The following is a 16078-nucleotide window of genomic DNA, read 5'->3' as shown; positions in this document are numbered from 1 at the left end:
TATCATTTTTTCCAAGAGCAAATTCTTAATATATATTTATTACATATTTATATAAATACTTAATGTTATATGGAGATTTATGTGTTCGTACAATATATACATATATATATATATATATTGCATTATGCAACATGCACTAATCAATTTAAACAGCTTAAAATATTTTCTATACTTTAATTTCCTCGATTTAGGTTATTCATGGAAGGTGGAAACTCTATAAAGTTTAGATGGATAAAGTGAATGAGTTTGTTGGGAAAAAAAAATAAGTTTGTTGGAAACTTGAATCTCAAGAAAGAATAAATAAATAAAAATTCTTCTTCAATATTTTTTTTAAAAGAAAGAGTAAAAAAGAGGAGAGGAAATTTTACAATATTATAAAGTATTGGCACGAATCGTTCCATAAGTTTGTTTAAATGGATATGAATGGCATGAGAAAAATATTAATCTTTCTTTTTCTTTTTCTTTTTAGAAGAAAATGGTCGATATTGCATTGGAGTTGGATTTGGAGGAGGGAGAAGAGAAGTGGGAGGCGTCGACCGATTCGGGGGGCTGGGGGTGTCGAACTGGGGCCTTGACCCCCCCTTCTAAGGTTTTCCTATGCATAAGTGAACAACCTTGTCAATTCAATATCTGCTCCCCTAACAGAAAGAATCTATCTTTAATCCTTTTGTATAAGTTGTCATTTTGCATTTGTTGTTTTTTTTTTTCGAGGTATTGTATGGTTTGTACTATGTGATAGGTTAGTTCAAATTATTATAACATTATATGATAAACTCTTGGATTAATTGCCTAAAAAATACAAACTTTTTTTCTTGACCTCAAAATGCACGAACTAATAATTTGATATCAATTTTAACATGCCTCAACTTTTTCGTTAATTTAAACGAGAATCTATGGCTACACCATCCGATAGAGATAGCCGAGGTCGTCGGTGACCTTATTGGGACAGCGATGGCCCCGATGAGGCCCTCATTGCCCAAATTAGAAAAAGTAAAAGTAAAATCGAGAAAAGAATGAAGATGGTACATGGTAAAAGTCTCATCGGCGGTCACCATCCCCCTAATTAGGGTTATTAGAGACCTTTGCGTCATGGCCAATCTGGATTGGGTGGACAATGGTTGTCGTTGAGACCCACCTATCGAAAAAAAGGAAGTTGTTCTAAAATTGTTATCAAATTGATAGTTTGTGTATTTTTAGATCAAGAAAAAAATTCATACTAAAATTGATAAATTGTGAAAAGTTTGTATTTTTTTGGCAATTAATCCTAAATTCTTTCGCTTTAAACATTGGTTCCACTTAAAACTGCTATTTGCCTAAACTAATATGCTCAAGAAAAAAAATAATATGCCAATTATAAGTTAGTTTGAACCAAATCTAGTACTTGTTCTAACTAATGTGTTTTGCATAAATTAATAATGTTCATCTTCGTCTTAAGGAGTAAGATATTTATATAATTGATTCCATTCCTTAAATAACTTGTAATTGGAAATACATATTTAAACTAAAGTTACAAACAAATAATTGTAAATAACATTAAAATAAAAAATAATGGTAAATTATGCTAAAAATAAAAGTGAAAATAAATTTAGTTTTATAAAATAAAATAATTATCTAAAATAAAAAAAGTCCAAGATAAAGTTATAGTATAAAAAAGTTTGCCCCAAAAACTCACTTTGCCATTAATCCACATCGTTTAAAATCATATTTATTAGTTTGTTATAATTTAATGTATTCACTAATAGCGCTATGAAGGTGGAGTTTATAATGGGCTCAACATCAGTTACAATTATCTCTGCATACACATAAATTGGATTCCGAGTAGAAATCAAATCAAGATCCGAAATATAGAATCCTTACATACCTCAATCTTGCTGGCAGAATAGAATCTCAAAGACATCCCTATTAATCCGAAGGAATGGGGATAAAAACGCTCGTTGAAGAGAGCTTTTAAATCTAGAATTGTAATTTTACATTAGACATCATCATTGCAAGTTCACAAACAGTAATAGTGGGCATCAACAAACACGCAATCTTAGAAAACACTCAACGAGACCCCGGAAGTACATTGTGTAGCTGATTCACTTTGAACTTTTGTCCCCTCTTCACATTCAGTAGCATGTCATTAAACTATTGCAAAGTTCTCGACCACCTTCGGTGTGATTCGAGTCGAATAAGAATACATGTTTCAAGGCCTTTGCATGATCTCGTGCAGTTATGAAGAGCGTTGGACCTCTTATGGATGGTCTTGACAACATGATTAGCACATGCATTACTTTTCAAACTGGACCATACTCCCCTGATTTTGATCAAAATAGGAATATGGCTGCCATGACAAGGGAATCAAGCTCCCCTAATATACGGCATAGTGGCACACGTCCTAGTCTGGTAATAACGAAGTTCCATGATATAGCACTATAACTTGTATCCGCTACTACATTGAGGAATGACTAAATTGAAAATAATCAGCACCAATCAACAAAGTTAAGGGGATATTTCTTATTGGAACATATTCAAAACAATCTATCCATCCATATTCAAGAGCAATACACAGTGTGAGGATGAACGAAATTTCGCTGCATGCTCATTTTTTCTCTAAGGATGATTCTTCTATATACTGGAAGAAAGTAGCCGAACAGTGGCAATTCGAGTCAAATAGGAAACCAAAGGGAAAGGGGAGACATAATGGAACAGAACACATGCTTCGGCCTTTGCATGAACGATCTCATGCAATTCACAAGGGAAGAGCGAGTTGGACCTCTGCTGGATAATCTTGACAGCATGATCAGTTGCATCCTGGACCTAAGGATATGCACGGGCACTTCTTTCCAACCCAAACCATCCTCCTCTGTTTTTTTTTAATCAAAATGGGGATTAGTTCTCCAAAACACATTCGAAACAAAATATTTCACCAAAGAAGGGAGGAAAAAAAAAAGCTGCTATAAGATTGGCAGGTCAATGTGAGATATATGATCATGATGAACTTGAAAACACAATGATTTTCGAGGGTGCCTTAATTGAAAACAGTGAGCAATAATGAATATAATCTTTATTACCACATATGCCTCTCATCTTCGATAGGCAAGCTCAAGAAAAAGGACTACTCTGAGCATTTTCTATGACACAAGATCGTCGGCTATGAGTTTTATCCACTAGTAACATGCTCATGTTACCTCCCCAACCGATGAGGTGGCATATCAGAAAAGCAGCCTAGTACTAATTAAGTATGTTATTCCTTCCAAGCATACTACAGACATAGTACTCTATCAAACTCAGCAAAACTTTAGTCCCACAAACTTCATCCACTTTCTTCCTATCCGAACTATATACAACAATGCGTCGTACGAACAATATATGTTTGGAGAGAAAATCTAAGAGTTCAGGAGTTGATTAAGTCAATTTATCCAATCCAAACAATATGGATGGTGTTCTCAAGGAACTAAGAAAGCAGCAGTTAGTTAGAGCATACGGAATTTGGCATGAATTGCTGCAATGTTGTCAACTACCTTTCCAAGCATTAAAATTCGAAAAAGTGAACGAGGGGACATCACCAGCGTGCTTGAATTCCTGTAGTTCTTTGAAGTTCAGCCACAGCTTCACCCACACCTTCGCTTCATATAGCTTCTTCTTCCCAGTATCAATGGCCTCAATTGTAAGATGATGAAGGGTCCCAGCAACCACCTGTTCTTGCCTTCACCACCCTCACAAACTCGAGCAGTGCATTCTTCAACCAAGAGACCCCAGTTAAATAAACAGTTCACTTGAAACTACATTTTCGAGTCTGAATCATAAAATTCATACATTCAATACCGAATGAATCATGAGGGATTTTTAATGCAAAATCGAGTTTTTCCCCTTCCGAATGTCTTTATCGTTAGCGTACTTCAGACAAGGTAGCAAATTTACTTCATCTTAGTCGAATTAACCGCAACATTGCCATTGTTAAAGGCTACTGAGCCTGAACTATGGCAAAGTAAAGCCGAATCCCTTTACGGTTAATTGTGCCTCGAGATCGAATTGCTAGCAGGTACACGCATCGACGGAGAGCTTGAAGCATGCGAAATCCCATTGCAAGGAAATCAAAAACCGTCATCTCGCAACAATTATCTAGAAATGGATATTTCATATCAAAAAACAGACTCAAAAATCAAACCCCAACTCCAACTGCTGAATCAATCCAAAGTGTTCATATACATACCTCCTTCTTGTTGTGCTCGGCAGGGTTAAACGAGCGAGGTCCTCGACGTCGGCGCCGTTCTTCGCGCCTCGAGGCTCGTGGACTCCTCCAAGCATGGTCATCCGGTCTTGGTGGCGGTGGTGGCGTCCTGCTCCTTGCGGTGGTGGCTGCAATTGGTTGCTGGCTCAGAAAGGAATCAAATTCAGTCCGGTTCCGATTTATTCACAAGACATCGACTCGGTTAGGTTCGGTTCGGTTCGGCTCTTCAAGTTTTGGTCCCCGGTTCGATTTTCGATTTGAAGGTTGAACCGGTTTGGCACCATTAAGCAGCGTCGGCTGTTCCTCCGTTCCCTCTATTAGGGAGCTGCTTCCTCAGTGGGCGGTGCTTCGCTGTGCTCTCTCCCGCCGGCTATATCTCTGAAGGGTTCAGCCACTTCCGATTCTCCGATCGCCGCCTGTGATTCTCTCCCGGTACTCGGTGCTAACGAGGCTCCGCTCACGGTAATATCCTCTCTCTCTCTGCTCTGCCGCTGTTTCCCGTTTCTCCGAGGCTGTCTTCTGCAACTGATTAATATACCTCTGCTCTTTGCTACCAGAATGTTGTGTAACTGTTGTCTCCTGCAAGCTTGATTGTGTATTCTTCCCATTCTTCCTCCATGAATGACTCCGTCCACAGCCAAGGTGTGGTTAGCCTGATATTGTTTCAGTAGGATCATGTATTCTGTCCTCGGAATGTTCTGGCTTATTCAGTTTTCAGGTTAAGGAGGAGAATTATCTGGTCTGTCGATTGCTCATTGTTCTAGGATGACTGTTGCAATACTAGGATCTCTTGTTTATAATTGGTTTGCTGCTTGCCGTATGTTCTCATTATTGGTTTGGTCGTGTTAAGAAGGAAATCTCGGACCGTATTTAGCAGCAACTATGGGCCCGAGTGGAAGCAACGGACAACTGGCTCCTCGGACGATACGTGTGCAGAAATTTGCTGAGGCTAGAGGCCCTGAACTTGAGAGACTTCACTCAATTGTTGCCCAGCGGCTTGGCAACAATTTCCGGTCTCAGAGAAACAAGAGGAGGAGGACCACTTCTCATGATAACCAAGCTTCGAATAGAAGAAGAAGGAAGAGGCAAAAGGGCTTACAATGTGACAATCCTGAACTCAAAACCCAAGAAAAGCTTCCTCGCCGCGTTAGGCGTAGGAACGAGCTCAGGATGAATCCTCAAAGCGGTTTCTCTACCTCTGGGGATGGAACGAAGAGGTTGAGAACACATGTGTGGAATGCCAAGAGGTTTACTATGACCAAGTTATGGGGGTTTCACCTTCCTCTTGGTTTGCATGGCAGGTAGTAGTTTTGTTTGGATGAATCTGGGCAGGATTATTCTTCCAAAACGGTTTATGCATTTATCTTGTTAATGTTGTAATGATACAGAGGGAGAGGTTCAAGGGCTCTCTTGAAAAGGTGCAGGGAAGGAGTAGTTGTGCATGATGCTAGCTACCATCTTGCTGTCCAATTGGACGGTCCAGAGGTAGGTATTCCATATTACTACTGTTTCCAGCGTGTTTTATGATTGCCCACTGCAAACCTTCTAAAATGCGTGGCAATTCTCTCTCGGTGATATAATGAGATTGTCGCAATTGGTTTACGTGGTAATAAATTCCAGGATTCGTTAATATCAATCTTGAGGATGGTACTGGTTCCCTCTCCTCGCGGGCATCCTATAGATGGGCGGCCTTCTGTTCTATGTGGCTCTACATACGAAAGTGCAATGGTAAATGACTCGTGAACTCCATCTGGACAACGGATGACCTATATTTGCATATATGAAACTTTTCTTTCTCATCCTCTTTTGCAGCTTCACCACGTTGGAGAACCAACAGGTCGGCCAATTTGTCCAGTTATCTGTATATGGCGACCTTTGAATGAGAAGAATTTAGAAAATGCTGAACTAGATTATTCTGATAATGGCCATACTGAACCACGGAATAGTGAGGGCTCCAAACTATTTCGCCAGCTGTGGGTGTGGATACATGCTTCAGCTTTTGGAGAAGGATATAACGCTTTGAAATCTGCATGTCAGAAGGAGGTGATTATTGATGATGATTTTCTAGTCTACTTTACCAATTTTTAAGCCAACACCCACCCATTTTTCATGCTTAAAAATCAGTCTGAGTGTGAAAACTGAGGTGGGTGCAAAACAAGTAGCTAACAATTTGAGCTGATAGATCACCAACCAGCCGTATTTGATTCCTTCTCTTGCATTCTCTGTTTATCCCTAAAGCTAATTTTTAGTTCACTGGTTGGGCCAAGTATATTTTTGTAAATGTGATCAGTTTTCACCTGTTACTCCAGAATGTTTCCATCTCTGTAGCCAACAAATAAATAGTTCCATCCATATGCTTAAAAATTTGCTTGTTTGATCTGTCAGATGGATGCAAAGAGTATTTCCATCAACTGCTTTTCACTCGAGGGTCGCATTGCAAAATTAGAACTCATGGGATCAGGGGCTTTTCAACTTCTCAAAAAGATATTGCATCCCATTTCATGGTGGGTACACACTTTGAATCAGCTCATATTGTTTGGAGTTAAGAAAACAAAGTTGACTCATTATGCTGCAGTGTTCCAGGAAAATCTTTTCAGTTGAAGAAGCATTCAGAAGCTGTCAGCAATGATGACAAGATGAAGGATCATTCGTCTCTTAAAGAGGAGCAATTTTCTGACTCCACAGTTCTGTCCCTAGTAGTGAAGGACCCAAGGGCATATAGGGAGGAAGGAGTTACCGATGTTAAATCGGTAACTACTACTAAAGTTGAGTTTACATCGCCTGTTCAAGTTGAAGAGCATACAATACCTTCAGATGACCATGGAGTGTCACCCCCTTCATCACTTGTATATCCTGAAATTGAAGATTTATGGGATGCTAGTAGAGGAATAAAACCACCAGTGGACGAGAGTGTCCTTTGCCAGGAGAGACATGACAAGCGCCTGGAATTTTATTGCCTTAGTGATCCGAACTGCAGGACTTCGAGTACTTTGGAAGCCTTTCAGTCTTCAACATGCCCTATTATGCTTCTGAGGAAACACAGCCAAGCACACAGCCAAGAGCACACATCACTGGGGTAATTGCTTACTTCTTTTCAGATTTATCCAATTTGCTTTTTGATTTACCAAATGACTTCATTTTTGGTTATTCCGATTTGGAAGAATTCTTCATTGGTCTTTAAATCTCGTGCTCATCCTTTCAGATGGTTCATTATACTCCCTTTGAGTTGGGTCAAGGCGTTTTGGGTTCCTCTTGTTACTATGGGGGCTCATGCAATCGGATTGAGGGAGAAACGCTGGATCTCGTGTGAAGTAAGTTGTGTGAATTCACATTTAAATTCAGGCGATCAAGCTTGAGATAACAGCTAATGCTTATGTTTTTTATCTTACAGGCTAGTCTTCCATATTTTCCTTCTGATTTCCCGACTGCAGTGCGTACACTTCCTTAGTGGCAGCTGAAGCTGCTGCTTCTAGTTCAAAAGCAGATCTTCGGCCTCGTAAATTAAGACCTATGAAAATTCCCATTCCACTTCCTTGGAGTACTGTTCAAACTGCTTATGACGAAGTACCTTCTTTGGAGGGAAATTCTCAGATCCCAGCGGGGAGAGAAATATATAACATGAGGACATCTCGTGAACTTGGTTTATTTAATGAAAGGTTTGGTGGTCATTTGCTTCTATTTCCTCATGGAGTGGGGAATGAGGGGAGCCTGCAAAAGGCTTTGATTAATGAAGTTGTACCGTGCCAAGATGGCATAATTCAATTCAAGGATGAAAAGAAGTTATATTTCCTTAGAGTCATTCTGCGCGCTTTCAGAGAAGGTGCTTTTGAAGAAGGAGCAGTTGTGTGCACTCCTCATTTCTCTGACATATCGTTGTGGTCTTCAAGGTATGTCAGATCTCAGGATTCTTTCTATAATTTACGGCTTGACAGTAAAATGTGAGATAATGTCCTCTAATTTTCTGAATTTCTATCTAATAACATAGTTACTCCATATTTGTGTTTAATAAATCTGATTGGATATATGTGAGACGCCGCACTATTTTCCATATGAATGAGGAAATATGAGAGAAATCTGAGTTCTGCCTTTGCAGTCTTGAGATGATCACCATACAATTTTTGTCAAATGGTTTAGTTAAATTTGCAGTGTTTCCTCTTCTTATTCCTTGATCTTTGATAAGTGGGATCTGTGCCACTTCCTCCTAGGCCAGAGAACTATGGAAAAGGACTGCAAATTTCCGAATCGGCTGTGGCGTCATACTTTAAGGAGGAGTCCTCTGGCACATGGGTCCTCCAAACACCATTGGACCCGCTTGCAAGGGAATCTCACCGTCGGGGAATTGGATTTGTCACCACAGGGTTCGTCCGAGGGAGGTCAGTGAATCCTCTCTTCTTTCATACATAGAAATCTGGAATTTGTATGAAAGTATCGAGATATTTCCCTCTTGTGGTAGTTTAAAGCCTTCACGGCCTCAAAATCATCATCGTCCTAGCCAGCTGCTATGACCAGGAATGGATGTGTCTAGTCTGGTTCTTGAGAATCGGCTTGAAAGCATGTGCATCAGTGCTACCAGTTGCTACCTGGATGATGAACCTGGTCTGGTCCTGTCTCCAGTTGAGACTGAACTGGATAATTGCCAATATTTCTTTTATTTCAAATTCAGTTTTCTTCTTAATTTTCTCAATGTAAGTCATAGAAGCTGTTGGACCCATAGGATCTCTTCGAACTATGAACCCATGCCTCAAGCCATGCAATGGCTAGGCGAAAAACTGACCAGAGCGTCAAATTACATGTGCAGTAAGAAGCCTGCTGCTGTGGCTATCTGCGAGGCAACCTCGCTAGCTCGACTCAGAGCAGAGCAATGGAGTGAAATGCCGTGAAGCGGAGGAAGGAAGAAATATATGTCCTGGTCCGGAACTTGAGGTCATCTGCTTATAGGCTTGCTCTCGCCACAATTGTCTTGGAACATCAGAAAGAAGATGTAAAGTCATTGTAATCAGACTTGTTAATAGGTAGAGATAAGATGTCTCGCCACAGTTGTCTTGGAACATCGGAAAATGTGAAGCACATTGAAATTGGCCTCGGTTTTTGCCATAACACAGGAAAGAGATATCGGGTTAAAGAGACTTACCAAGTGGATGGATGCTGGTGGAATCAACTCCTTGGGTCCAATGGAGTTGCTTATTTCATGCGAGAGGAATGTACTTTTTACTGAACTCGAAGAAATATTTCTTGAAAATATCTAATTGACTGTATTAATTTATTAGTTAATGGAATATTCTTCTATATTTTCCGGAGAATTATTTTCCAATAAAAGAAATTGGGAATTTATTACTTTATTGGGAGAAACAAGTCTTATATTTTCTAATTATTATTATTTTGTTTTTTATTGGGAAGTAAAGTAAAGTGGGGGAGTCCACATTCGGATACGGATAAAGCTTGATACTGATGGGAGGGGAAGCATGAAAAACGTCTCTCTCCATTTGGCATTCACATGTAAGTTTGCGCCTCCCATTTTTTCCTTCTCTGGTGTTGGGATGTCACCCTCAAGTTGATTGCGTCGAATTTCCTTTTCCTTTTTCCCTAAACAAACTAATCCTCGAATCCAAATTCAACATCTTAAGGCTCTGCATCCTCAAGTTTCTCTCCCTTCTTCAAGCCATGTCGACTTGGGGATTTGGGAGTTGGCAATCGTTGCGAACGGCATTTAATGTGATAAAAACCCACTATTCTTCTATCCCTTTCAGTTTTCTTCTTAGCATGCTTTTAATCTGGTGAACGAGTTTTGAGTTCAGACTTAGTCTATCGGTGACATGATTTCTAAGTAGTCGGTGGATGACACCGCATTGAATTATTGGATGCATGCTCCATCCAATTATGTATTAGGGACATTTTCGCAGTGTTGAATTTGTCATGCAAGCACAAGTTATTCATCGTCTCCGTGTGGCCTTGGGTGAATGCAATATATAGATGGCTTGAGGTCTTGTTAGTCGCGTAACAAAGAAATGAAATTGAATGGATTTGATAGAATGAGATGGAATGATATTTAAAGAAAAATGAGATTTTTATAGTTAAATTTGAAAAAGATAATGAGAGAACATTTTTTTTTAAAGAAAAAAAAGAACTTACCTATAAAGAAGGCATTTAAATATATAGAATTTAAATACAAAGGGTGATTATGAGCAAGAATAAATAAATAAATAAAACACAGAGTGTGATACTTATATAAAAAGTTAATTAAATGGTGAGGGATGATTGACGAGCATTATTTTTTTAAGTAATAGTCATTTTAACAAGTTTAAAAAGAAATGTCATCATAAACAAAAAAAAAATTTCAATTTATTGAAGTAATATCAAATAGGAAAATATAATGAAAAATACTCTCTTTTATTTCTTTTCATCCGACGCATTAAGCTTAATCTAATGAAGAATGTGGATTTTACATATGATTATGAATTTTAGGGAGTTGTAAAAAAGATCATGTTTAATTGAAAAGTCAGCAAAGTTGGCTCAGCTGTGTTTTAGAGAGTTGCAAAAGAGATCATGTCGAGCTTTGTTTCTCGAGGTTTTCTCCAAAAAAGAGAGTTATTTTTACCGGCGCCATCAGAACAACGCCGCCGTCTCTGGGTTTTCTCCAATCCTCCACCGGAAGGAATTTTACAGACATCTCTTCCGCTTCAAACATCAAACCCCGCCCATTCTTTCCTCTGCCAATTAGAGAACGTGCCTTACTGTTTTCGGCTTTTGAGCTGTTGTTTTGTTCGGAAACCGCGAAAGTTAACTTTTCGGCTTTTGAGCTGTTGTTTTCAGGGCGGGAATCGGACACGACAATGGCTGATTACGATACGAGGAAGATCAGGAACATATGTATTCTAGCACATGTTGATCATGGGAAGACCACGCTTGCCGACCACCTTATCGCGGCCTCTGGGGGCGGGGTCCTACACCCGAAGCTCGCGGGTAAGCTCCGGTTCATGGACTACTTGGACGAGGAGCAGAGGCGAGCTATTACCATGAAGAGCTCTTCGATTGGTCTCCACTATAAGGACTACTCCATCAAACTGTCGGATTCCCGCGGAGTAATTTTAGTTCCGAGCCGTCTGAGCTTGTAGTGCTTCTTCCCGCTCAGTTTCCAGTTCTCCTCCGAGCTGCGATCTCGTAGATCTGAGGTGCTGTCGTATCCGGCGAACTTCGGTGATGTCGATGCTCCGAGGTTTCTCCGCCGCCGGTACTTTTAATTGCTGCCGTTCTTGCTGTCTTAACTCTATTCAACGTCTCATTTGTTTAAAACGATAATGTTCAAACTTATAATTGGTGAGAAATTGTCGGAACAGTTGGGCAGCTCCGTCTCCTGCTCTGTTCGCAGTTGGAAGATTCCGAAACCAGGAAGTTGTCGAAATTGTCGCTTCCGTGACATTCTTCTCCTTGGAAAACAGTGTGCTGACGATGTAATTCTGTCTTCCTCATTCGAGTGAAGGTTTGTGTTCTTGGGGGCTGTATTAGCTGTGAAATTAAGTTCTTTGACTTCGTATCTGTGCATTTGCTTCCTATTTCTGCAATTTCTTAAGCAATTTAAAGTTGAGCTTTCAGTGCTTTATATAAAAAGCTGGTCAAATTCATCCTTTGCATTTTAATCTGTCTCACTCGTCCCGGTGTGATTTGGTTGCTAGATCTAAGGGTTTTTGGTATATCCTTCTGGGCCTCAATGCTTTTCTGGGGTTAGTAGTTTTTTTCTTGACAGTTGGGGAAAGCAGCATTTAATTATGAACACAATGCTTTTAGTCCCAATTAATGCTTTTTATTATCTTAAGCAACAGTTTCTTCATCTGGGCACTGTATAAATTTCTTGCTTTCCCGGTAAAGGGTTGCCTTAGATGTTGTAAATTAAGATTTTAAGCGTTGTCGACAATGCAAATTTTACTCGAACAAGGAGCAGTGTAGTTCTTATTGCTGGCAGAGCATTTATTCACAGTACATTGAAGTTGTGCTCGATTTCCCATTGCAGGAATATCTGTAGATCTCCTGTGTTCCCTTCTGAATCTTTTGGCTGTCTTCTGCATTGTTTCATTGAGCGATGCCAGTGTGTCTTCGCAGGCTATCCCTGATATTCCCTTGCGAGCTAATATACCGACCCATAGAACATGGAAGAAACACGTCTCCCCTCTGAGAGCACCAGAACCTGGTTTTGTCATATCACCAGCACATCCACCACACTATGGCCCCTTGATTACTTCTGGTCATCCTCCTGCAAGTTCTCGTCTGTCCAGACCATCAATGAAGAGCAGCACTCTGGTGCCTCCACCAGTTGGCATGCAAGTCATTGCCCCTTCTCAGTACGTTCCCGGTGCCGTTCCTGGCGGTTGAGCTGAGCCTCCACTGACACCTTATGCCTCACGTAAGTTGCATCTCGATCGTATTTTCATACTCTCCATCTATATATCTTCTGTAGTTGCATTGATCACTGAAGAATGATGAGAAGTGCTTTATCGATACATAATGGCATAACTATTATGTGGGATCCTGGTCTTTTCAAATTTAATTAGATGCTTCTACTGTTAAGACTAGTTCTTTTCCCTTAATGTCCAGTATTGTTTGACGTAAAATTTTATTTTTCTTTATTCCAGATTGTTGCAAACTAGACACGGTGTTGAAACGAGGGGTTCAAGGTTGTCACTGTGTCTACCCCATAAAACTTGATCTCTTGCTTCTGAATATTTCCCAGAATCCGGATTGGAATCTTTTTCTTGTAGATTTTGCTTCCCAGCTAGGATTACGAGTGTCTCAGATAGAGTTGATAAATTTCTGTGTAATTACCTTATCAAGTTTAAATATCTCATTCGCACACAGGAATGAGTTTCTCTAAAAGTGATGCTTCTGCTATAAATTCTTCACTTTCTCTGCACAAAGTCCATCTATGCCTGGGTGATTATGAACTTCTCAACTTTACCTGGTTCAAGCCACCTCAACTTTCTCAAAGTAATAATGGCATTCCTCTGATATGCTAAATTCTCACTGCAACAAATGTTTTAGTCTAATCTAGCTTTGCATCAAAGGACATTTTTGATATGATATGTGACTATAAAAGGATTATTTTTCTGCTATAGGAGTTTTTATGGTTCTATGAACAATAGAAAAAGCTATGTAACATTCTGACATCCAATGCCAGTAAATTTCTCCTCTGTACGTTTGTACTTATGAGTTGCTAGGCATTCACTTATAGAGAATATCTGCATGTTTGTTATCTTAAGGATGTGTTGCCTTGATGGACAAAAGAAGTATGGAAATGGATCATTGCTAAGTATATAGAAACATAAATGTAGAAGGGAAGGATTGGAAACGCATTTAAGTTTTCTCTTAGGAGTTAGTAGTTCTAATACTATGCTTGATGTTCCATGACTGAGAATTGCAGCTTATGGAGATGGTTTATTTTCCCCTGTCCTTTTCATATCTACTTTGTTTCTGAATGAATTCTTTTATTGGCTCTGATGCAGCTCCTCTTGTGGCAGCATCGCCTATAGCAGCGCGACCACATCAGCCTACTGCCAAGCCGTCTGCCGCTTCAGATGGAGAAAGTCATTCCAATCTGGTTTTTATTATCGGTATTGCTGCTGGGATTGCAATTGTTCTTTCTATAGCTATGATAATTATTTGTGCATGCGAATTCAGATGAGGAAATACTAAAGCATCTGAGGAAGTCGTGGATAAGGATATTGGTATGTATATTATGTGATTAGAGACTATGATATGTTCCATCATAATCAAGTGTTTCCACAGGATGCACTGTTCACGGTTGGTGGAACAGCCAAAATGTCCGCAGCATTCTGGTACCCTGTTAATGGAAACCCATGGCATGGATCGGGCCACTTTTTCTTCAACTGCGACTGGGTCTCAATGGACATATCCTCTGGCAAGTCACTCCTCACAAAGACTGCCTCGTCGGGTAGTTCATGGGATGCTGCAGGTGCTTTCTCTCTACTATTCTTGGTGATATCCCTGTGCCTCTGTTTTCATAGCCTATTGGATTTTTGGACCCAAGTCCGCTTAATATAAGCCCATGGAGATATCTCTAGGGTAGTTTGCTTTTGTCCTACATTTTAAGGAATGACTGTACTGCTTTGCATAGGTTTCAGTACTTCAAAGTTTTGCCATTCAGAGTCCAATTCTTTAGATCAATCAAGTCTCACTTTTTTTTTTCCCTTTTTTGAGGGCTTTTTCATAAGTAGGGGGTGTCCTTATTTAATTCCAGTTTTGTGCTGCTTTTTGGTTTTCATAACTGGAAGGGGGCATGGTGGCATAGCAGCCTCTCTGTTCAGTCAGTTATTTACGTTTTTCAATTTTTCCATATTCAAAGGCTATCTATTATTTGGATTAATGAGGTGGCCAAATGCTGATAGTATTAGATCAACATGGTTCAATTAGGATGGCTGTTATTGATTAGAGTTGTGCTGGCACAATAAACACGCAACTTTGATCATTTAAGCATATAAATGCCATTTGGTCCATCCTTACTGCAGACAGTGATTACTACTTTGTTTACCCTATGCCATGAGCTGGAAAAAGTAACTGATTTGACTGGTTGACAAGCGATTAGTATTTTGGTCTTTAACACTGGAAGAACTTAGCCTTTTGATATTCCATCTTGATAATATGAAGGGGTCGATTTTTATGTAAATATTAGCCTTATAACTTTAACCTCTGTATTGGCTTAGTATGTAACATGGCATATTTCAAATTTTATGCCTTTCAGGTTTTGTTAAGACGGTCCATATGCTTCAAATGGTCAGAAGGGTACATATTACTTTGAATTCTCACAGCCTTTGAGAACGATGGATCGCCTTCAATGGGTCAAAAAGTCATCTCTGATTTTCAGATTTCTTTTTTTTTTTATTTTTTTCTATGTGCTGGATAGAATGTTCTGCATTGCTGGCAAAAAGTTGTTTTATATATGTCCATGTTCTATGAAAATATCTTGCTAAAGAAAAGCACTGCAATAACTTTCAATTGTTTGGACAAAGGATGAACTTAATACGGCATTTTAAAGAGTATACACCATCATGTTCTTAATATATCAATCGTTGGTTGATTGATATATCAGTTGCTTTGTAAATTGTAACCTTCTTTTGTGTGCAATTTCTGTTTTATCTGAGAAACAGACAATACCTTGTATACATGCAATTTCACTCCAAAATCCAGAAATTTATCCTTTGTTTAGAAGCTTAGATATGTTGCATCATAATCAAGCATTACCCGATTTCCACAGGATGCACAGTTCACGGTTGGTGGAGCGGCTGAAATGTTCGCAGCATTCTGGTACCCTGTTAATGGAAACCCATGGCATGGATCGGGCCACTTCTCCATCAACTACGACTGGGTCTCAATGGACATATCCTCTGGTAAGTCACTACTCACAAAGATCGCCTCGTTGGGTAGTTTGTGGGATGCTGCAAGTGCTTTCTCTCTACTATTCTCGGTGATATCCCTGTGCCTATCTGTTTTCATAGCCTATCGGATTTTCGGACCCAAGTCCGCTCAATATATGCCCATGGAGATATCTCTAGGGTAGTTTGCTCTTGTCCTACTTAGGAATTGGACTGTTGATAAATGAGAGACTGTACTGCTTTGGGTTTTAGTACTTCAAAATTTTGCCATTCAGAGTCCAATTCTTTAGATCAATAAAGTCTCACTTTATCTTTTTTTCTTTTTGTTTTTGAGGGCTTTTTCATAAGTAGTGGGTGTCCTTATTGAATTCCACTTTTGTGCTGCTTTTTGGTTTGCTTTCTGTGTCATGTCCTTACAGTTTATTAATAAATACATGCCCTTATCTTCTTGTGAATGATTGTTTGTGCCTCTTGCTCGGACGAGTTC

At 39.5% G+C, this 16078-nt stretch overlaps 1 protein-coding gene and 2 pseudogenes across 8 annotated transcripts; 2 read left to right on the top strand and 1 right to left on the bottom strand.

Moving 5' to 3' along the window:
• Positions 1–2472: 2472 nt before the first annotated feature.
• LOC116189760 lies at positions 2473–4378 on the bottom strand (annotated as a pseudogene).
• Positions 4379–4514: 136 nt separating this feature from the next.
• LOC116189763 lies at positions 4515–9552 on the top strand (annotated as a pseudogene).
• Positions 9553–10678: 1126 nt separating this feature from the next.
• Positions 10679–16046, top strand: LOC116189759. Of its 8 annotated transcripts, XM_031519479.1 has the most exons (9): positions 10691–11441; positions 11548–11690; positions 12219–12608; positions 12838–12879; positions 13061–13189; positions 13705–13812; positions 13988–14174; positions 14961–15001; positions 15474–15912. In XM_031519479.1, the coding sequence occupies exons 6-9, from the start codon at positions 13777–13779 to the stop codon at positions 15774–15776; spliced, it is 567 nt and encodes a 188-aa protein (XP_031375339.1). In that variant the 5' UTR covers positions 10691–11441; positions 11548–11690; positions 12219–12608; positions 12838–12879; positions 13061–13189; positions 13705–13776; the 3' UTR covers positions 15777–15912. The 8 variants fall into 8 exon arrangements, 6 of the variants coding, with proteins under 6 accessions (XP_031375339.1, XP_031375341.1, XP_031375342.1 ...); XR_004152472.1 differs by lacking the exon at positions 13061–13189 and having other exon boundaries at positions 10680–11441; positions 13705–13926; positions 15474–16046; XM_031519481.1 differs by lacking the exon at positions 13061–13189 and having other exon boundaries at positions 13720–13812.
• The last annotated feature ends 32 nt before the right edge of the window (positions 16047–16078 follow it).

Source organism: Punica granatum, unplaced genomic scaffold, assembly GCF_007655135.1.
Source record: "Punica granatum isolate Tunisia-2019 unplaced genomic scaffold, ASM765513v2 Contig00012, whole genome shotgun sequence".
NCBI classification, from domain to species: domain Eukaryota; kingdom Viridiplantae; phylum Streptophyta; class Magnoliopsida; order Myrtales; family Lythraceae; genus Punica; species Punica granatum.
The sequence above is the reverse complement of the archived record's forward strand: the minus strand, read 5'-3'. Positions and strand labels throughout refer to the sequence as shown.

Excerpts from the sequence above, each read along its gene's own strand:
- LOC116189759 (XM_031519476.1), top strand. The coding sequence starts at position 13,777 with ATGGAGAAAGTCATTCCAATCTGGTTTTTATTATCG. Across the intron at positions 14,175-14,960 it reads TAGTTCATGGGATGCTGCAG|GTTTTGTTAAGACGGTCCAT; the intron begins GTGCTTTCTCTC and ends TATGCCTTTCAG. Across the intron at positions 15,002-15,473 it reads TGCTTCAAATGGTCAGAAGG|GATGCACAGTTCACGGTTGG; the intron begins GTACATATTACT and ends CGATTTCCACAG.